This window comes from Pseudonaja textilis, chromosome 4 (assembly GCF_049901715.1).
Source record: "Pseudonaja textilis isolate UNSWEBS1 chromosome 4, rPseTex1.2, whole genome shotgun sequence".
In the NCBI taxonomy this organism is placed as follows: domain Eukaryota; kingdom Metazoa; phylum Chordata; class Lepidosauria; order Squamata; family Elapidae; genus Pseudonaja; species Pseudonaja textilis.
Window position 1 is genome coordinate 61,913,919 of NC_141993.1, and position 23,380 is coordinate 61,937,298.

General features: G+C 34.6%; 1 protein-coding gene across 2 annotated transcripts in view; it reads left to right on the top strand.

The window, feature by feature from the left end:
- ACSL3 (acyl-CoA synthetase long chain family member 3) overlaps window positions 1–22,206 on the top strand; it is a 48,821-nt gene extending 26,615 nt beyond the window's left edge. For both annotated transcript variants that reach the window (XM_087933206.1, XM_026701512.2), the window contains 11 exons: window positions 540–678; window positions 4,735–4,888; window positions 5,318–5,441; window positions 5,683–5,754; window positions 8,225–8,364; window positions 8,782–8,954; window positions 9,137–9,211; window positions 14,723–14,914; window positions 16,088–16,202; window positions 17,750–17,907; window positions 21,052–22,206. In XM_087933206.1, coding sequence (XP_087789332.1) covers window positions 540–678; window positions 4,735–4,888; window positions 5,318–5,441; window positions 5,683–5,754; window positions 8,225–8,364; window positions 8,782–8,954; window positions 9,137–9,211; window positions 14,723–14,914; window positions 16,088–16,202; window positions 17,750–17,907; window positions 21,052–21,215 — 1,506 coding nt within the window. In that variant the 3' untranslated portion in view covers window positions 21,216–22,206. The remainder of the gene's footprint in view (window positions 1–539; window positions 679–4,734; window positions 4,889–5,317; window positions 5,442–5,682; window positions 5,755–8,224; window positions 8,365–8,781; window positions 8,955–9,136; window positions 9,212–14,722; window positions 14,915–16,087; window positions 16,203–17,749; window positions 17,908–21,051) is intronic.
- The last annotated feature ends 1,174 nt before the right edge of the window (window positions 22,207–23,380 follow it).

The window sequence follows — 23,380 nt, forward strand, 5'->3', positions numbered from 1 at the left end:
TAGACCTGATGTTCATAATATATATAACTTACATGCAAAGGAAGAGTACAGGCAACTTTGAGCAGCTATCTTATAAATGCTATGTTATGCCCATTAATCATTCCTATAGTATAAGCAACTTAAAATGGAAAGGAGGGAAAGGCTGGTAAATTTTAAAAACGACAAAATGGGTTATTATCTGTTTGTACCCAGTGGAACAAAGCATGGAAAAATCATGTCATATCTGAGAATTTTCCCATAAAAGGACTGCTAACATCTTTTTTTAATATTAGCTTCATGGGCCAAAAATTTGATACCCAGCATGTATCTTTGAATAATCTGCTATATATCAAAACAGATAATATGCTGCCAAATGTTTTACAGATGTCTATCAAAGAAGGTATCAGCAGTATGTAGAATGCACTGAAGTAGATGTGAAATAAATATATATTTTAATGTCTGTTACTTGATTTTAAGCTGATTATAGTTTAATTTAGCAGAATTTTAAAAATATATGTGCTGTGAAGATTCTAAGCACTATATATGTTTCTTCTCTATAGTATATTGTTTCTCAGATTCCTCTACTACGTCACATTATTACTGTGGATGGCAAGCCAACATCCTGGTCTGATTTTCCAAAAGGTGTTATTGTTCAAACTATGTCATCTGTTCAAGCTATTGGAGAAAAAACAGAAAATAGTATGTACTGTTCAGTCAATTGATTTTTTTTGTTATGGTGATGAAATAGAAAAGGAAAACACAGATTGAACAAAAAATCTTTGGCGTATTTCCAAATAAAGCTATCTGAATCCTGGTAAACTTGTAGCTGCTGAATGCTGTCAATATTGAACTAGTAGGACTTATGTTCTGACTAAAATGGAAAACAGCTGTGTGTGTTCCTTGGGAGAGGGACGAACAAAGAGAGGATAATAATTAAAATGAATATGTTTTCAGTTAAAGCTTCATTGCAGAGTGTATCCAGATAATCATTAGATTAGAATTAGATTAGAATACTTTATTGGCCAAGTGTGATTGGAGACACAAGGAATTTGTCTTGGTGTAAATACTCTCAGTATACATAAAGAAAAGGTACATTCGTTAAGAATCATAACGTATAACACTTAATGATAGTCATAGGGTGCAGTCAACAGTCAAATCATACTAGGAAACAGTCAAGTGGGAGGGGATGGGTGATAAGGAGTGGTGAGAAGATTAACAGTAATAGTAGTGTACACTTTATAAATAGTTGAACATTGTTGAGGGAATTATTTGTTTAGCAGAGTAATGGCTTTCGGGGGGAAAACTGTTCTTGTGTCTAGTTGTTTTGGTGTGCAGTGCTCTATAGCGTCGTTTTGAGGGGAGGAGTTGAAACAGTTTATGTCCGGGATGTGAGGGGTCTGTAAAATTTTTCACAGCCCTCTTTTTGACTCATGCAGTACACAGGTCCTCAATTGAAGGCAGGTGGGTAGTAATTGTTTTTTCTGCAGTCCTAATTATCCTCTGTGTCTGTGTCTGTCCTGTTGGGTTGCAGAACCAAATCAGACAGTTATAGAGGTGCAGATGATAGACGCAGTAATTCTTCTGTAGAACTATATCGGCAGCTCCTTGGGCAGTTTGAGCTTTCTGAGTTGGCGCAGAAGAACATTCTTTGTTGTGCTTTTTTGATGATGTTTTTGATGTTAGGTGTCCATTTTTGGTCATGTGATATAGTAGAACCTAGAAATTTGAAGGTCTACTCTTGATACTGTGTTGTCTAGTATTGTAAGAGGTGCTAGTATAGGAGAGTTTCTTCTAAACTCTACCACCATTTCTACAGTTTTGAGTGTGTTCAGTTCTAGATTGTTCCAGTTACACCACGAGGCAAGTTGTATAACCAGCTATCTGTATGCAGATTCATCATTGTCTCGAATGAGACCAATCACTGTTGTGTCATCAGCAAACTTCACTGTTTTAACAGATGGATCGTTTGAGATGCAGTCATTGGTATATAGGGAGAAGTGAAGAAAGCACATAGCCTTGAGGGGCCCCTGTGCTGATTGTACAGGTATTGGATGTGATTCTGCCTAGCTTCACCTGCTGTTTTCTGTCTGTTAGGAAGCTTATGATCCACTTACAAGTGTGTTCAGGTACCGCTAGTTGGTTTAATTCAATTAGAAGAGTGTCTGGAATGATGGTATTGAATGCTGAACTGAAGTCTACAAAGAGGACCCTTGCATAGGTATTTGGAGATTCAAGGTGTTGTAGGATGTCATGCAGAGCCATGTTAACAGCATCAACTGTCAATCTCTTTGCTCGGTATGCAAACTGCATGGGATCTAACAGCGGATCCGTGATGGTTTTCAGGTGGGACAGCATAAGCCTTTCAAAGATTTTCATAACTACAGATGTTAGAGCAACTCGTCTGTAGTCATTCAGTTCCTTGATGGAGGGCTTCTTTGGCACTGGGATGATGGTAGAACGTTTGAAGCAGGAAGGAACATAGCACATCTCTAGTGATCTATTGAAGATTCGGGTGAAGATGGGGGCCAATTGGTCAGCACAGACTTTTAAGCAAGAAGGAGTTATCTTGTCTGGCCCTGTTGCTTTTCCTGGCTTCTGTCTGTGTAATAGATCTTGCACTTCTTTTTCTGTGATCACCAGAGGTTGTGAGCCCAATGGATTGGGGCCAGTTGTAGGAGGCTTGGCTGTTTTATATTTTGTTTTATATTATGTTTTATATTTTTTAAAAAAAATGTTATATCATGCCAATCCTTTAAAAGAAGATATCAGTTGAATTCAGTTCCTTGAACAGGGAGTGGCATGAATTCAGATTCAGCAATAGGAATGTTGACATCAGATTTCTTGAGGGCTCCCTTCAGAAATAGTTCCATAGATGCCTACCAGTCAAGATATATAATAACTTTGGTCTGAAGGAAAACAATGCCCTAACAGAGCATGCTTGGGCGTACATGTAGTTTCTGTTAGCAGCTCCTTAAAGTATCTAGATCTTTTTCTAAGAACCTGTGGCTAACCCTTATTTATCACACTTCTCTACAAAAGTGCAGTCAACCTAAAACAAATGTGCTTAATTCATTTTGTTGATATCAGAGAGGAAAACTTTTAAAAAAGCACAAGAAAGAAATAAAGAATAAAGTATTTATTTTGAGTTTTAGCAAAAAAAAATTCAAAGTAGCATTCACATAGAAACAAAGCGACACAAAATCTTTTCTTCACAGTGAAAATAATTAATTTCACCATCTAAACCAGTTCCATTAACTTTACTGTCTGTTCACAGTGGGATTATATAAGTATTTCCATCTCTGTGCATACAAAAGTTTTGCTGCAGTTATCATGGAAATAATTGTATAACATTTAATGTTATCAAAAAGTTAATGGATCTAAATGTATATTATACTTTATATTTAAAAAGTTGGAAGTGATCCTTTTTCTATTATTTTTCCTTTGCACTTTTTCACCGTCCCATTCCCTATCTTTTCCTTTTTAATTCCCTTTTCTTGTTTTTTATATTTTATATTTTTTTCAGAAACGTAATAAAGTATATTTAAAAAAATAAAGAATATCATGGAAATATTTTTCATTCTAGTTTCAGTATACTATTTCAAAAGGCAACTGCCATTTTTTTTCCACTTGAAGATATTTCACTTCTCATCCAAGAAGCTTCTTCAGCTCTGACTAAAAGTCTTCAAGAACAAAAGCAAGAAAGTCTGGTTGCCTTTTGAAAAAGCATCTTTGGGACAACCATGATCTAGATCAGGGGTTGCCAACCTTTTGGACCTCAGGGACCACCAAACTTATAATTTTAAATATTATAAATATTTATATAAATATTGAATTTTTTATAAAAAGAGCAACTTTTACCCAAAATCAGGCAAAGCAGGCAGGCAGATTGAGTTGCTCACAGAATCACAGATTCATTCAGAGATCTATCTCTCTGCCATTGGCTAGCTAAGTCTGTCACATAAAATTTGCTTTCAAGAAACTCATAAAATTTGCTAGCACGAAAACTCACAAAATTAGCTCACAACACACCATGCATGTAAATATTGAATTTTTTATTTAAAAAAGAGCAACTTTTACCCAAAATCAGGCAAAGCAGGCAGATTGAGTTGCTCACAGAATCATTCAGTGATCTATCTGCCATCAGCTAGCTCAGTCTCTCAAATTTGCTTGCCATGAGTCTGCACTGAATTTGCTTGCAAGCAAACCTTGAATCCTAATGGAGGTTTGGCTGTGCTGAGCTGAAGATCTAAAGACTAGGTAGAAAGCAAGAAAGCCAACCATTTTCTGCTTCCTAGCTAATCTAAATCTCCTGGCACAGCAGAACAGATGATGGTCAGAAAAAGGAAAAATAGCAATTTATCAGGCAAGTTTACCAGGTAAGGAGTGAGTGGGCGGGGAGGCTTCCCGCGGGCCATGTGGGCGGCGCAGCCTTGTGTTTCTGTGCAGCCTGGATTAATTGCTTTGTGGGGGTGCTCTGGGGGTGAGATTTCTCTGCAGCCCACCAAAATTTTCTCACGGCTCACCAGTGGGTTGCGGCCCACTGGTTGGCAACCGCTGATCTAGATGACCAAGAATCTCCATAGACATTTTTTTATTCTAGTATGACTGCTGAAAGCTTGCAAGATTCTGGCTGTATTGGCTGTTCCTTTGTCAAGAAAAGCAAATTGGTTATATGTATTAGAATGTGTATGTTTGGGGACAATTTTAAAATATTTTTATCTAATGAATATGTTTCTACCTTTTATTTTTGTGAAGAATTATTCAAACAGAAGTTGAAACCAGTATCATCAGACATTGCAGTTATTATGTATACAAGTGGTTCTACAGGAGTCCCAAAAGGTGTCATGATCTCTCATTGTAATCTTATTTCTAGTATAACTGGGATGGCTGAAAGGATTCCAAATTTGGGGTATGTATTTCATTTGCTTTAGGAATTTAAATAGCTTTTATATTTCTTTACAATACTATAATCAATTATAATGCTTTCATTAAATCAGGGTTATAACAGAAAGCTAAATAATAGAAGAAAATCTGACTGGAAAGAATGATTTCTTTGCAGTTGTGCTTAACTACTGTTAACAAGGAACAGTGAAGGAGAAAAGCTATTTAATAGAACTATGAACAGTTTATATTCTTAAATGCATTTGGGCTTCATCCTTAGGGACATATGTGTTTTTCTTTATATCATAAAAGAATATACATCTTTTATCCATATTGTTATGTTTTCTTCTGTTTGTTTTCTTGATGCAATAGTATGCCAAGATATGTTTTAGAATATGTTATTATCATCTTTGCAATGAATTGGCATAATTTGATAAATACCTTAATTTGTTTTCAGAGAGAAAGATACCTACATTGGCTACTTGCCACTTGCTCATGTTTTAGAGTTAAGTGCTGAACTTGTTTGTTTGACCCATGGTTGCCGAATTGGTTATTCATCACCTCAAACTCTAAGTGATCAGGTAAGCTTTTTCAACAAATAAACATCCCCACATTGACATCATACATTTCACAGTATTTCCTAAATACAAAATGGAAGTGCTTGTCTTTTTTTTTTAAGTGCTTTTTTGTATTTCTGACAAAATATTCTTGGCCTATTTTCTGAAGTTATGGTAAAACTTCTTTTTCTTTAGTGTAGGCTACATTGTGAACAAATAAAAACAGATTGGATAAAGGCAACATATTACTTTATTTTTCTTTCAGTCATCTAAAATAAAGAAAGGGAGTAAAGGTGATGTGTCTACATTGAAGCCAACTTTAATGGCAGCTGTTCCAGTAAGTTGATGTCTGCAGTTTTAAAATATTGTTTAATATATGTGGAAAATATTTCTGAGCAGTCTGTGATCTATGTGATTATGGAAAGTATGACTTTAAAGAAAAAATATTCATATTTGTGTATTGTATGCTTAGAACCTTCTTAAAAATGCATGAATAAAGAGTGATTGATAGCTTCACGCTGAGTAAGCAAAACCTGGAATATAAGGGGGGCAATTTTCAGGGACCAAGTTCACTGACCAAATGAACAAAAAAAGCTAATAGGCAACATAGTCTTTAACAACTTTTCCTTCTGTGGACAAAACCATAAGATGGGAACAAGAAATAGCCTATTTATTAGGAAATGCAGGTAAAATGCTTCCTGTGGCTTGGTAGAATACTTATTTGAAAAAAATGCTTGAACACATTCAATTTGGAATGAGTGTCCAAAAAGATAGAATTTTAGGTGCATCATTACCACACAATACTCCTACAATTGTTGTGATAGAATAAATGTATAGTACATTGCAGTTTATCACTACTTGATGTAATTTATTGCTACAACTAGGAAATCATGGATTGAGTATTCAAAAAAAGTCATGAATTGAGTGTGTACTAACTAATCAAGGGTTTTAACTATTCCACTAAATTTTGCATGGGCCAAAATCTAAATCAGTTACTGTATTTAGTTCTAGGGAATATATTTTAAGAAGAATTTGGACAAATTAGAATGGGGTCAGAGAATGATAGTGAGGATAATTGGGATCCAGAAATTAAGCCTTGTGAAGAAACATTGAATTGGGAACGTTGACTTTTGAGAATAGTACCCTTGAAATACCTGAAAGGTTTTACAGAAAAGCCTGATGTTTTTATTCTACAGGACAGAATATGGGTAAAGTGCATTTGTCAGGATAAGGGCTACTATGGAAAAATGCACATTTCCGAGGTCCCACTAGATGCAATATTTAAGGAAAAGAATCGAGTGTGCCCAGTTTATCCAACAGTTTATCCATCCTGCAACTAATTTTTTCTTCCAGACATTTTTAAATTAAGCTATTGATTATTATAAAACACAAAAGTAAATAAAAGAGCAATGAGGAGGGAAGGGAGAAACAAAAGTAAATAAAAGAGCAATGAGGAGGGAAGGGAGAGGGGAAATAGAAGTGAGGAAAGGTAAGGAAAAGAAAAGAAAAAGAAGCATTGACTTCTGACTTTCTCTGATGCAGTAAAATAAGGCATTAGGGTCAAATCATAGCCTTTTGTTTTTCCATAATAATATGAACAAGTCATTTCTATAAAGATCTATCTTATCTAACGTATAAAACCCAAAGCCAAAGTTACATTCTTTTCCACATCAAGCACTTAGGTTCTTTTCTTTAATCAGAGTAGTCAGTTTTGCCAATGGCAAAACCATCCTGCAAATAATTTGACTTTGGGCCATGTAAGGCTTTAGAGGAAATAACCAGTACCTAGAATTTCACCCAGAAAGAAAGAAACTTGAAGTCTATGCAGACTTCATAATAGCAGTATGATATGGATATGTACCACATACGAATACTACATTGTTTTAAACATGTAATATTAGTTAGAATTTGATAACTACAAATTAAAAGAAGCTTTAAGATTTTTACTTTTTTTTGCTTTTTATTCCCATTTCAGCTGTTTGTGCCTTTTCCCATGAAAATAACATACGATTAATTTAAGGTGCTACAGAATAACTAAAAATGTGACTTATTTTCTAATTATGCTTCATGACTCATATTTGTTATATTATTAATGCTTTAAACATGTTAAACAGTAATTAAAAAGGGAGAAAAACTTGACAGCTTTATTAAAAGAAGTTCTGATAATGACATTGATGTATGGAGATTATTTAGGCATTTATGTCTTTTAAACATTTGAGTTGCATTTAGGATAGGTGTATATATAGCGATACGCTTTTCCTTTCTAGGTAAACATACCTCTAGCAGGAGATGGGAGAGGGAAAGGAGAAATGTAAATTTTAATTCAATTAACATTGTAAAAAAGCTTTCTAAATCAACTGGAATCTTTGGAATAGTTTTTGTAGCTACAATCATGTAATTCATTGCTTGAAACAACAAACAAAAGCAAAAAGCAGTTTTCTGTGCTCTGTGACACTATGCATTCTTGTTCCTCTGCCTTCCAGCTTTCAAAGGCTCCTAACCATACAAAATGTATAGTCATTATAGCCTTATGTTAAAGTAGTGCTTAGGTACTTGAAAAGTAATGTGAATGTGAGCATGGGAAAAAAATCGGGACCTTTGTAATATTTTTTGATTACATTCTTTTGCAGTAATAGTTTCAAAGCTTTGCCTTTTATCTGAAATTTTATTCTTACATATTTGAATGTTCAAATTCTTGGGGAAAATCTTAAGTTTTTATCTAATGTTAAACCAGATTACTGTAATGGAGTAAATGTACAACCCACTGCAATTTATCGCTGCTTGATGTAATTTATTTCTATAACTAGGAAATCATGGATCGAATCTACAAAAATGTCATGAATCGAGTTAATGAAATGTCCAGTTTTCAGCGCAATTTGTTTACTTTAGCTTATAATTACAAGATGGAACAGATTTCAAAAGGCTACAGTACTCCAGTATGTGACAGGTTGGTAAGAGAGGTTGATTTGTTTTTCTCTGTAGAGGAACATTTTTATGAAGGGATGCTAGGCTCCAAAAAAGAGCCCATTTGGGAAATAGTAGAAGTTAAGCTTATAAAACAGTAATGTTATTTTGGAAAGTTACTTCCAGCTACACTGTTTAAAAGAAAATAATAATTTATTGTATAAATCTGTTTATCTGCCATTGGCTATAACATACCTTCTTATTAGGGTGTGTTCTACTGAGAAGAGGATAATTTATTTCTTGGTAGCCATGTATAAGATACAGTTGCATTTTTTCTGAAACAACATTTTGCAAAGATAGTTAAATCTTTGGATTGGTTGTATATGCCATGCCGGTTAAACTGATGTTGTTAAGTAAAAGAAACAACTTCTTCATTTTCTTCTCCCCCCTCCCCTTTTAGCCTTGTTTTCCGGAAAGTCCGGATGCTGCTAGGTGGGAAGATACGGGTTTTACTCTGTGGAGGAGCTCCACTTTCTGCAGCAACTCAGAGATTTATGAACATCTGTTTTTGTTGTCCTGTTGGACAGGGCTATGGCCTGACAGAATCCTCTGGGGCTGGAACAATAACAGAAGGTCAGTAGTATTTGTAGATCAACATGGCAGTAGTGTGTAACAATATAATTGGGTGTTATCAGCATACTGGTTGATATTATTTCAAAACACTGACATTGCATATTGTTAGTTGTTCACAGACATGACAAATTATTACTGAAACTACTTCTGGTTTTTTTAAATTACATTTTCTTACATTTCAGTTTGGGACTACACAACAGGCAGAGTGGGAGCACCCTTAATTTGTTGTGAAATCAAGCTGATGAATTGGGAAGAAGGTAGGAAGAAACTTTAATGATTGTATGATAGTTCTTTTGGAAAAGGTTGAATACATTAACATATCAGAAAGGCTTGATCGTTAGTGGCAGAAATGAGGGCAGGTTCTCTATTTAGTTTCTCTGAGTTCTAAACAAAGCCTCTCCGAAGCTCATTAGATCTACCAATCCCTTCACCTTCCATACATATGTCTGTGCCTTAAAAGCAGTGGCATTTCGTGTAGTCACTTTTTCCCTCAGTGATTCTTGCTGGACTTCAAACCCAACCTGCTGAAACTGTCCATAGTCACCAGCCGGGGGGAGCGGGGGAGATAATCTTTATGGTAAAGGGTACTGTAATGCATATTCTGACATGCCTAACATGTCATATTCTTTTCCATCTGTATGTGCACATCATCAACACTGTCCCAGAGTGTGACACACAGTTCCTGCTTTTGTTTAGCACAGATAGAACATTTCTTAATGGTTGGAAGCAATAACTAACATTTGGAGGACATCTGGGCATTATGTTGATGACTTCCTGGGGTGTTTGTGTATATGTATTTTTCCTCAGTAATTTTGGGAGATTTTTATTTTTTAAAAAAACGTGTGTTTGTTAGGAAATAAAGCACATTTTCAATAATTTTACTATCAACATTTGATCGGACATGATTCTGAGCTGTTAGGTTTCAGCCCCAGAGGATTCTGTCAGGCTATAGCCCTGTTCCTATCCCTGTTTTAGATTCTGTTTCAGTCCTGCTAAGTTTAAGACTAGCACCTCAAACTATCTTGTTCTAGGTTGTATAGTTCCCACCAGCATCTTATAAAATGCCTCTTAAATCCTATCTCATCAAAGTAAAGGAGAAGCTGTTATCCTGAATCTCTTACAAAATTGCAGTGACTGAAAAAATCAGTAATTCTCTTTTCCTTCAACATAGGAAATTAGAGATTTTGAATTTTTCACCTCATATAATGCTGATGCCATTAGCTTTGATAATTATCTCTGGAATTACGGACATTTGTTTTTCAATATTATTGTTAATATCAACTATATTTAATTGTTGTCTCAATGTCAGGCTACTCTAGACAGCTTACCATAATAAAAAGGAAGAAATGAAAGAGTTGTAAACAGAACAGAAGTAAGATAATAGAACAATAAATTTTCTTAGACATATAAATAAACAAAAGTTTTATCGATTATGTGCCATCCACCAAATTAACAAAAATGAAATAGCACATAAAATCAAAAAAGCAATAAAATCAGGATACACCATAAAAAGTCACCATAAAACGTAGCATATACAATGATAAAATACTAGTAATTAGGAATCTTATTTTGTTAATAAGATATTTTTAAAAAGAGACCCATCACCATTCTCAGCATTTGAGAATATGCTGATTGTTATCTATGACAAAGTCATTTATAAAAACTCAGAAGCACACCTTCCTTGTAACAATGTCTTCTTCTGAAACAAAATTCCCCCAAGATCTGGATAGCCCCCATTCTGCCATTGTTTAGAGGAGCTATGAAGACTTATTCATTCAGCCCTTGTTACTGCTGGCCTCCTGCAGTTTGGTCCATCTGATCTTACAGGTTTTTATTTGTAGTCTCTCGGTGCCTACTGTCAGCCTTGGAAGCCATATTAGCTGATGGTTTTCTGGAACGCTGACACTCACTGTGTTGCAGTTTCATCTAATGAGAGGAATAAGAGCTGGATTGGTGGTTATAAGAGGCCATCTTGATTTCAAAACACTTTGTACTTTTGTCGTTTTTATTTTAAAAAATAATACATCTTCTATGCTACTGTGTTCTACATATGGATAATTGTGATCATTATATGAAGCCATTAGGAAGTTTGCTATTTAAAATATTTATTTGACACAAAATGAGAAAATAAATGTTCTCTTTCAGCTGAGGTATGGGAGCCCTTGTGGTATAGTGAGATGTTGGAATAGGAGCAGGGGCACCCAGGTTTAGAGTTCCAGCTAAAACTGTGAAAAAAGAGACAGACATCCCGATCTCTGGAACTAAAAACTTACATTGTTCACTAAGCTTTGGTTTGTTAATTGGTTAATGTTATATAAAGGCACATATCTCCTTAACAGTAGTTTACACTCTGACGATGTTAGCAGAGGCTAACGAAAACTTAGTGAACAATATAAATTTTTAGTTCCAGAGATCGGGATGTCTGTCTCTTTTTACACACACACACACACACACACACACACACACACACACGAATATGAAATGTGTGTGTGTGTGTGTGTGTGTGCCCTACCGGCCCTTCTTCCTTGGGCTCCCTGCCGTGGGGTACACCCACTTCCTCCTGCAAATTACGCCTCGCAAGTCTTCTCTCCCTTTCCGCTCGCTCCAAAAAGATCACCATTGTTTCCCGCCGATTCGGGCTTCCAGCCAAGTTGTGATCCACTAGTGAGGTTGCCATCTCAGATGGAGGCATCGCAGTCTCCCTCTCTTGCTTGCTCTGAACTTCGCGCGGACCAAAATAAAAAGATCGCCCGCTGTCATGTTTGGAGCTGCCACTTCCGCGTTTGGAGCACTGGTGCTGTTTGGAGCTCCAAATGGCGGTGGCGCTCCAAACTTGGCGACAGAATGGGCAGAAGGGAAAGCAACAGTGGCGGGTGCCAAAGGTGTCTGCAGCAAAGGTGGGAGTAGGGAGCTCTCTGCGCTTCGCCATGATCACCCGTTAGGAGCGGCTGGTGGCGAGGGTGCAAGGGGGGAATTAAGTCACCCCCCAAAATACGGCCTAGCCGTTTTTTCGGGGCTCAAAAAAAAATAAATAAGGCCCAGCCTTATTATGTGAGAAACACTGTGTGTGTGTGTATACATACACACACACACACAATATATATATATATGTGTGTGTGTGTGTGTGCATTTTCTTAAGTTTTCGCGGATATATATATATATATATATAGTATTCAACTTTGTTTGGGTATTTTCCCACATCATTCCCACATCTTATATATGAATATATACACATACGTACATACATGCATACATACATACATACGTATCAAGAAAAAAATATAATTCCCCTTGGTAAGAGGGAATCTATGAACTCCATTTTTCCCAGAAAGATTGTATATAGATTAATAGTTGTCTTTTTGTATCCTAATTTGATTTATATCTAGGGAACATGCCCTGTGATATATCATAGATGGGATAAGGCAACATAGATTTAGGGATCCTGAGTTTTCATGTATTAATAGCAGCAAATTCCTCAGACTGTTGGTTGAATAAGTAACATGTTGTATAACTATACACTTCCTTCCAGGTTGATTTTTTATTTCAGTATAAAAATATTAATATTATTGTTGATATGTGACCTGTCCTCAGGCGCAGACATTGATCTTGTCATCTCAGGAGAATATTTTATTTATATATTACTAAAACTGTCCTGTCAGTTTGTCTGTTTGCAACCTTAAATTAGCTCAAATGGTACCTCATAGTATATTTTTGAGACAAGGTATCAAATTTGGTAATATAAAGAATGCATACAAAACTGGGATCATTGCTTTCATGCAATTGAAATATCAGTGATTTCTCATCAGTTCTATTTGCAAAGTTGTCACAGCTATAATAGCTTTGTGGTTAGCAGCAATTGAATTCTAATTTTCATCTATACCTCTTGAAAACCGTCTCCCAGCAAAATGGCATGCCATTTCAAAGGTCAGCCAAGGAGGAGGACAAGGCTTCACCCAGGGTTCTGCTTAGGGACATGAGGGGAGGGAAAACAGTGCTACCCTATATTATACATGGAAAATAGGATGTTCAAACAGGTTATGGGTTGTCTAGTTTTAATTTATTTATCAAATTTATGTGGCCGCCTATCTGACACAAGATCAATTTGAGGGGCATACAGTAAAACCAACAATTTACACATGTGCTAAAATCATTTAAAACATTTCAATTAATACTAAAACCAAGATCATAAGAGAGTTAAAATCAAAATGTTATATGTATTGTAGCTACTGTGCAGATTCTCCTGCTGTCAGGAGAGGTGTTTTGAGGGCTTTCTGAAAGACAGAGAATTAGCATCCAATGAGTGTATGTTGACAACTTTATAAGTATTATAAAGAAATCATTAAAATTTGCAGAAGTATACAGTTCTTTTTGTAATATAGAAGCAAAGTGCATGCATGATACATGCTTTTTTAATATATATTTTCTAGTTGCACTTCCTATAGCCAGATCTTAAAATAAGTAATCTGTCACATTTGAACAATTTTTTTTAAAATGCAAGATGAGAGATTACCAATACTTTTTGCATGTTTATTCTATTTCAAGTAGTTAGGGTTCTTTCACTAAATATGGCATTTTAAAATTATATACTTTAAGTATGATTGATAAATAAATATTAAGTGAAGAGAATACACAGAAGAGTTCGCTGGCCTTAAAATGTTATTTCCATAATATTTGCAATGACTTTATCAAAATTCTAATAAATTATTTTTGCGGTTTATACTTGGATCACACAATGGAAAATTTTAGTCATTGTTAATAAGATAAATATAAAAGGCTAGTACTGTGGAACTGGCACTCTAAAAACTGATAACTGGATTATACTGGATTTAGCTAAAGAAGCTTTGAATTCAAATATTTATTATAGGTGCCATTTTGGGGCCTATTACACACACCTTTTTCACTTAGCCTGTTTTGCATAATTTGTTTGTAACTACATAATTACTGAAAAAGTTAACCTTTGTTTTTACTCTGCAAAGCTGAGTTTATTTTGAATGTTTTGGGAATGGTAGAAAGAAAACTGAACATTGCATTTTGATTCCAAGCTAAGTCAGCCCTTTTTGGATTTATTTTTCTTGAATAGAATTTATGGATTGATAAGAACTTCATTTCAGTTCTTAGCCAACCAAGCAGATGACCAGTGTTAAATGATAGAACAACCACCTCTATCTAGGATGCTGGAAAGACAGTTGTCAATACATTGTTTAGAATTATACCTGCAGTTTTAATTGTTGTATTGCACAGTTCACTTTGTCTAGTTAGCCATTTTCACAGTAACCACTTGTATGTGTGTATGTGTGATTGCATACTTTCTAGTCCATCAAAGTGTTTCATTGTAGAGCTCTTCCAGTCCACATTCTCAGTGTATCCTTCGTGTATTGTAGTTTATATTTCCACACAATATTAATAAGCAACCTGCTTGGTTCTTTTTCTCACTGGAAATGTGTTTATTACTTATCTGTATGAACTGGTTGTTTCTTTCCATAGAAGTCAACATTTAACAATATACCATGCCTTCTTTTCCTTTCTTGTTTTCTTTCATAGCAACACAGCATTCTTGTTTATAAATAATAATAAAAAACCAAAACTAGCACATTGCAAATTGGAATTATTAGCTACATCATTGGCTGGAACAGGAACACATTTATGGAAATCCTGTCTTACTGCTTTGTCTGTGTAGGGTAGTGCATATATATGTGTGCATTTTTTAAAAAATGTGTCTGGATATACAGCTTCACTTGTGTTGAATTTGAAATATATCTGTTCTATAGGTGGATACTTTAATACAGATAAGCCATACCCTAGAGGTGAGATTGTTATTGGTGGTCCAAACATAACTATGGGATACTACAAAAATGAAGAACGAACCAAGTCTGAATTTATGGTTGATGAGAATGGAGAGAGATGGCTCTACACTGGAGATATTGGGGAATTCCAATCAGATGGGTGTCTAAAAATTATTGGTGAGTGTAGTGTGCAGACCTTAATTGAAATACTTTTTGCTGCAAAATCATTTGACCGTGGTAGATTTGGTTCTCTATTATTTATTTGAATATATTTAATGCTAAATATATATATGTTCTATTGAGAGTTTATTTCTTGCTTAGAATTGTATTTATTTTTATTATGTTGGAGAGTCAGTTTGGTGTCTACACCAATCACTACTGTGATTAAGGTATCAGGCTAGAAACTGGTAGACCAAGAGTTTAAATCTGTTTTAGGCATAGAGCTAGTGGGTGACCTTGGACCAATCACTTTCTTTCAGTCCTAGAAAGGAAATAATGGCAAATCATTTCTGAAAAACTTTGCCAAGAAAAATGCAAGAATTTGCCCAGGCAGTCTCCAAGGAAATGATTGAACAGAGGAAAACAGAACACTTGATTTATTGGATTTATTAATGCTCTCCCTAGAATAAGCCTGTAATATTAGATCAGTTTTCTCTAGCTTAAGCATCTTCCAAATATATATATTTAAATTCTCAGAATTCCTAGTCAGTGACGATTGGTAAGAGTTCTGGGTGTTGAACACAATTGGGAAGAATGTAAGACACAACTTATTAAATTTACATATTCTTACAATTAGGGTAACTACTCAGTTGCAGAACAATCTTGTGTATGCTTATTTAGAAGTAAAAGTCTATATCTTTGTTCTTTTCTTTTTGTCTTTTTGGACAATATAATATCTTTTTGGATATTTAGACAATGTCTTTTTGGATTTTTTTTTGACAACCCTCTTTATTTACTAAATAGTATTTTTGAAGTAGTTATTAGACTAAATATGAGATTATTAGAGTTCTGGGAAGATACACAGTGGGCAAGACATTGCGTTCACTTTGTTATTTTAATATATTAGGTTAATTGCCAAGTCAGTATTCATTTTGACAGTAGTTTATGCTTTAATTATGGTTTACCATTATGTGTGAATTTATTTAGAAAACTCAACATAAAAGCTAAGACATTTTGGACTTAAATGCATATTGCTGTAAACTAATAAAAGTTGTTCTATCCAGATTTGTTAAATGCAAATAGTCTTAATTCAGAAATAAATAGTAGGCCCATCATAAATCTTAACTTTTTACATATAATTTTCATGTCATTTATTCATTATAACATTCATTTTAATTTCCCATTCAATAGATCGTAAAAAGGATCTTGTAAAACTTCAAGCAGGTGAATATGTTTCTCTTGGAAAGGTTGAAGCAGTTTTGAAGAATCTTCCCCTGGTAGATAATATTTGTGTATATGCAAGCAGGTAAAGCAGTATAACTTTATGTTCATTTTTGCATGGGCAACAAATATTTTCTAGAAATGTCTTTCTTGGTATTGTGTATTTTTATGAAAAATACAGTCATTGCCTTTTAAACCTGTTCACATTTTGTAGAAAAAAATATATTTCTTTTTGCTGTATTCAATATTAGGCACTGTTAGGTTACTTCAGTTAATGTTGAATTACTGTTCAGAAATGCCCATATTTAACTGTTTCTAAAAGATAATTGTTGATAGGTTTTTTTTCTCCCAATGCCCCCAGAATCAGAATTTTTGTATGATCCCTCAACTTAGAGCCTGTTTGCTTATTACAGCTGTGTATACTAGACTAGAAAGAGACTTTTTAAAATCCTGAAGTTCTCCCTCCCACAACTATCTCACCAGGCAGGTTCCCTAGAGTAACTTGAAGCTCTGACTCACCCATCACCTTTCTCTGCCTTTTTAAGAAAAATAAAGAGCTCCAAATAAGAGAAGTAGAGAATAGATTTTTGTCTGAGGAAAAAGATCATGTTTCTGCCTGACTACGTTTATTGTTTGTTTTTCATTTTGTGTTTTTAGTTGATAAAGCATTTAACTCTCAAATTCCAATCTCTTTTGTTTCTTCCTTAATAACTCTAGAGGTTTAATAAATTCAAATCCACTAGTCATTAGATGAAAAAATATCTATGACCTACAGTTCTGGAATGCTTTCTTGCCTTTCCTATTAATTTATCGTTACTAGTCTAAGACTTCTCTCTTCTCCCAATTTAACATATTTTCATTATTTTGATGTCCAAATTCTGTTTTGTCATGTTGGTTCTATGAGACCTTGCAGTTAAGTTCCTGGTAGATATCTTATAATAATAATAAAACTTACGATAATGCTTAGGATAATAAGAAAGTTACATTAATTTTTATATTTTTTAAATTTTGTATCATGTGGTTTTTGTTTTACATTCTTAATTTTATACTATAAAGTGACTAGAGAAATTATGTAGCAGTATAAAATTATTATTTAAAATAGATTTATTCTCTGGAGCACCCAAGAACCAATGAGTGAAACTTTTTAGTAAGAAATCCATACATGAAATAAGGAATAATTTCCTGACTGAGAGAGTTATTAAGCAATTCAGTCTGCTTTCTGAAGTTGTGAATGCTCTATCACTGAATGTTTTCAATAAAATATTGGATATATATTTCTCCAGGATGGTATGAGGAGTCTGTATTGAGCATAGGATGAAGACCTCTAAAGTCCCTTCCAACTTTGGCAATTAAAAGAATCTTCTATAATGCAATTGTGTTACTAAATATATCTGATTTATAACCAATATGATGGATTTCCTGCATCTTTGAGGAATATAAAAACAGTGTATTAAGAATGGTGAAAAAATTGCTGTCACAATTGAAACCTTTGTGACTAAAATAATATTACTTCATTATATTTGTGGGGAAAGTTTTTAGAAAAATATATAATGAACGTGTAGAAGATTACTAACATTTTATAAAACAGATGAGCAACTTAATTATGAAATTGTACATATCTCTTTGTATTAGTTTCCATTCTTTTATCATTGGATTTATTGTGCCAAATCATAAAGAACTTAAAGAGTTAGCAAGAAAGAAAGGATTCAGAGGCACTTTGGAAGAGATCTGTAATAATTCTGAAGTGGAGAAAGAAGTACAGAAGCTTTTAACTGAGGCTGCTAGAACAGGTAAGTTACCAATTTTGTTCAAGTTACCATGTAAAACAAACTAAAATTCATGAGGATTCACTAGGATCCCCTAGAGATATTCTGAAATATATTCTTAAGATTCATATTTATTATTATTAATACAACAGGATAGGGACAAACAAATCTCACAGAATTGCCCAAACTTGTATCTCAACACCCTGTTTCTCATTATGACAAACCAGATGATTCCAAGAAGCCCAGAAGAAGCACCCATGTGCCCAAAATACAAAAAGTGTTTTATTTTCAACTCAGAATATTGAATCTTGGAAATTCTACCAAATACTGGATCAGCCATGATTCAGCAGACACAAAAATTATAACCCTGGGAAAATTATAACCCTGGGAAAAGCAAGATTCAGAAGTAATCTCTTTGGCTTCCAATTTATTTATTTATCAATCAGTCACATTTATATAATCTGTGTGCCCATTGGACAATAAGAAAGCGATGTAGAAGCTGTTATATTTTGCTGCCAGTCATCCATATTTTTTCAGTGCAGATTGGTAGCCTTATTCCTAATTTTCCTTACATTTTAAGTAGTCACTTGCGCTGGGTGGATAGGTTTCAGATTGAATGAGAGGAATAAATCCGAATTCTGAACTCTCACTACACATAACCCTTTAAGCAGATTCTTTTTTTTTTTTTTTTTTGAGAGGAGACATGCTGGCAAAAATAAATTTTGATCTTCCTGTGGTTGCCATTTCTGAAACCAGGAGCCCTGTCTACCAGGGAAATGGCCAGTGTGGACTTGTCATCCCTTTCACTCTTGGTCATGAAAGCTAGAAAATGCAAATACTTCTCAAACCCAAATGTTCAGCCACTGCATGATTTTACAGTCTGGCCTGCCAATTTCCCTTGGAGTTCACCCAAGGATATTTCTAAGAAGAAGAAAAAAAACAAAACACTTATTGTGGCTGTCTACATGTTGTAAAGTTTCTTCATAAAGAAAGCTTGGAGAGCAGAAATTGCCTTGCCTATAAATTTCTACTCGCAGGGATCTAAAGTACCTATAAAAGTTGCCTCAAAGTCAAAGAGGCAACCAGAACCCTTAATACCAGTCCCCATTATTCCAGCTGAAGCATCTATTCAGCATTGAGTCCAAGGTTGTTTCTTCCTTTGGGGCTCTTTCTCTAATAAGTCTTTTAACAACCAGATCCAGAACAGCTGCTTTGTAGCACATGCTTTTTAAATGCCTGATGGTTCACTTCATAATTCTACCCAGATTAACTGATACCTCTGCCCCCACTTCAATCTATGTCAGGAACAGTCAGGATATAATTATTTCTTCCTGCTTTACTGCTGTACACAGAAGAATGCAAAATATAACAACCAGTACTTAAAAAATATTAAATAACTTCCAATCTGAGCAACTAAAACAGAACACTGAAAATATCTCAATCTGGAACAATCAAGTTTCTAGAATAACATATCAAAACAGCCTTTTCAATTGATACATTAACAATATTTCTGTGCACAAGATAGTGCACGTACAACGTATTTTTCAGTGCCATCCGTCTGTTACTATTATTTACTCATGCAGATTTTCTTTGAAATAAGAAATAGTCACTATGATAACTGTTTACAAGGCCAGATGAATTGCATTCTATTGAAGAAAGTTTAATATACAGGTAATTCTTGACTTATGACCACAATTGGAACCAGAATTTTCATTGCTAAACAAGGCAATTGTAAAGTGAGTTGTGCCTGATTTTGCGACATTTTTTTGCCAGAGCAATTAAGCAAATCATTGCAGTTGTTAAGTGAATCTGCATATTCCCATATACTTGTTTAGAAGCTACTGTGAAAGTTGCAAATAGCCATCACATGACCCCAGAACACTGCGACTATCATAAATGTATGCCATTGCCAAGCACCCAAATTTTAATCATGAGACCCCAGGGATGCTGCAGTAATAGTAAGAAAAATGGAATGATAATTATCAGAGGACTGAAAACTAGGTGCCGTGAAGAGATCTTGAAAGTAGTGGGAATTTTAATCATGGGATGGGAAGAAAAGATATTGCCTAGATAAAGCTTAACTCTGCTACTTCAGCTGGCCCCTACCTTTTGGGCACCAAGGATCGATTCCATGGAGGGCACTTTTTCCACCGATTAGGAGGGCATGGTTTCGCATGTTTACTGGATCCTATGTGTGCCTAGATGGGGCATCACTCACTTGCATGGCCCAGTTCCTGGGAGGCTGCTGAAGGGTGCCAGACCATGTCTGAGGGTTGGGACCCCCGGTTCTAGTCCATTATTCCAGGATATGGGCTACCAAATAATGCACCTTATAGAAGGTAAATTTTAATTCAATAATTCAAAAAATATTTTTCCAACATTAAAATAATGGAAACGGTTATACCACTACTTTGCTAGATTTGTTCAAAAAGAGGCTGGCTAGCCTTCCATCAGGGATACTTTAAATAGGAAAATTTTAAATTCATCCACTGAACTGGCTACTGGACTTGATAGTGCAAATACTATAGTGCATTCTAACTTTTATAATTTGACTTTTCTCACTGAGTTTGTAGAAGAGCTTTTTAAAAACTTCACAGCTATCCATTGTTAAATTTTGGATCTAGACAGTTCAATAACAAATACTGCACTGTATTTCTTAAATCTTTGCTGCCCCTCTTTATGATCTTAAATTTTAATATTATTTCAAAAAAAGAGAAAAAGTTCATTCCCACACTATGCATTTCTTAATATTTGTAATTGCCATATCTCTGATTCTAGGTGAAATAACCCAGAGGTTTTAGATACTTCTCATAAGCAAATGTGTTAAAATTTAGTGTTAAAATAAGAGCCATGGTGACGCAATGGTTAGAATGCAGTACTGCAGGCTACTTCTGTTGATCATTGGCTCAAAGTTGGGTCTCACTGGTTCAAAGTTGACTCAGCCTACCATCCTTCCAAAGTTGGGAAGGTGAGGACCCAGATTGTTGGGGGTAATATGCTGACTCCGTAAGAGGGCTGTAAAGGATTGTGAAGTGGTATGTAAGTCTAAGTGCTATTGCTATTTTATCTTTTTGTGTATCTATTCCAAGTTCATAGCATTTGTTCCAGGATTATAATAACCTTTTAAATATATAATTTATAAGCTAAAATTTTATCTTTCTGTTACAGCTAATCTGGAGAAATTTGAAATACCCCTTAAAATTCGGTTGTCCCCTGAACCTTGGACCCCTGAAACGGGTTTGGTGACAGATGCCTTCAAACTAAAGCGCAAAGAGCTTACTGCACATTATCAAGAAGATATTAATCGAATGTATGGAACAAAAGTAAAATAACTCATCCCTCGCTTTTTCTCTCTCTGTCTTTTTTTTATATATCACTTTGCTATGGTGAGCTCAGATCAAATAGGAAATACTTGAACTCTAAGTCCTACCACTTGGGACCAACCTTAAAACATCTCTCCTTCCTTTCAGCAATATGCTGTTACTTCTGATATCACCATCTTTAAACTGGCAGGATTAGTAAAATTCTAAGACAGCATTTTTTTGTCTGTCTTCATTTGTTCCAGTCTCTTGAGCTATCTTGTTAATGTGCAGATTTTCCTATAAATCCATTTGGACTACCATGATTTTGAAGCCTCAAATTTTTAAACCGGATTTATAATCCTGTATAATGTTCTGTTTATTTGTAACTTTTTTGAAGTTTGGCTAAATAGAGGAAGAACTTGGCTATAAAACAAATTATTATTCTAAGCCTTTTTTACATACATATTTAAATATTCAAGAGCTATCAATGTGAAATTATGTACATTGAAATCATTTATAGTTGAAAATCATTGTTAGCCAGAAGATGGAGGTTATTTGTTGCTGTGCAATTATTTTGGATCAAATTATAAGAGAAATCGTCTATGATTCTGACTAATAGAGAACAACTGAAATATATGCCTGACAATTTCCTCCTACGTATATATTTTATTTTTAATCTCAGATAAGGAAAATGGTCATGGCAAATGCTGTATGTGTGAGAACACCTGCAAAAGAAAGTATATCAATATTTTAATCGTGCAGAGTATGCTGTCACATAGAAAACGTTACATCTGTGAATCACCTCCCTAACATAGGTAATTCACTTTTCAAAATGCATTTAGACCATTTAACAAAAAAATTGAATTATTGAACTAGTGAGAACTCAGTTTTAATTGAATTACATTTTGATTGTAATGTGTTTTACTTAATATATCGTTTATTGTATTGTTTTACAGTTCAGACCTATTCCTTTTACTTGTGTGTGTAAATCAACAGTTCAATTAAAAACATTTAAAGTCCATTATGGCCATTTCCTGCATGAGTCAGCTAAAATGGATCAGCATTCTTGCATACCTTTCAATGGGGAAGAGGGTATGATGGGATGGGAAAGTTCCCTGTATCAGTTTATAATGGATTGTGTGCTTGGAGTCTATTTCCATTGAACCATTGTTTGTTTTTATATTCCCTTTGTTTTAACTACCATGAATGATGATAGAAGGGACATTTTTAATTACCTGGTTATAGGAATCTTGGTTGTATTATTTGGAAAGAATGTAAAAAATTCTTACTAGTTACCTATTCTTGTGGACATAATCCATGTCAATTTTCTTTGGATTTCTAAATATTGTTTTATGCACTAAACCTGTCACTTGACAATAAGTTCCATTTTTACGGTCCCTTTGAAATAGTACTGTAAAATATTTGGCTCTTGACCATCTGCTGTTGTTCATATAGATGTTTTTGCAAAAACAGAGCAGACCTGACCCCAAACTGGGAAAAGCCCAGGTGGACAATGGAAATGTGTTTTTCTTGTGATTCAAGAGATGATGATTATTCTCTTCTGCATGAGTATCTATATTTCATGATGATTTAAAGTTCCACATATATAAAGTCTAAGTATGAGTTTTCTTTATCCAATTATACAGGCAACTTGAAAACATGAAACATATGTTAGCAAATGTTATTTGCAAATAGCAAAATGCTTTTATTTCCTTTCTCTGATGCAACAAACTAGCACATGATTTTTAATCTGTATCTGAATAATGCGGCAATGATTACAAAATTGTTTTGAATACTGTTCAGCCAACATTAAGCACTTTTGAAGCCATTGGTTTCAGTTGACAATTTAGAAGTGTCAAACTCACGGCATCACAACATCACCTGACATATTGGGACTCCCCCCCCTTCACTAAACTGGGTGTGGCCATGGCCAGTGTGTAATGCATCCGGTCTGTAGGCTGGTAGCTTGACAGCTCCAATTTAGTGCTTGTTACTTCTTCTTTTTCTGTCTGAAGTGGTGGATTTCCAACTGTTTAATTTTGCATAGACTGTGCTATTATATGCTTCCCACTATGCCTTTTATTTGAGAAACAATACAATTTGGTTATATTTTAATTAGAAAGATAAAAATTGTGTACAGTGGAACATTTTCTTCTAATATGCAGAGATTAGAACAGGAGGTTATTTATAATGGT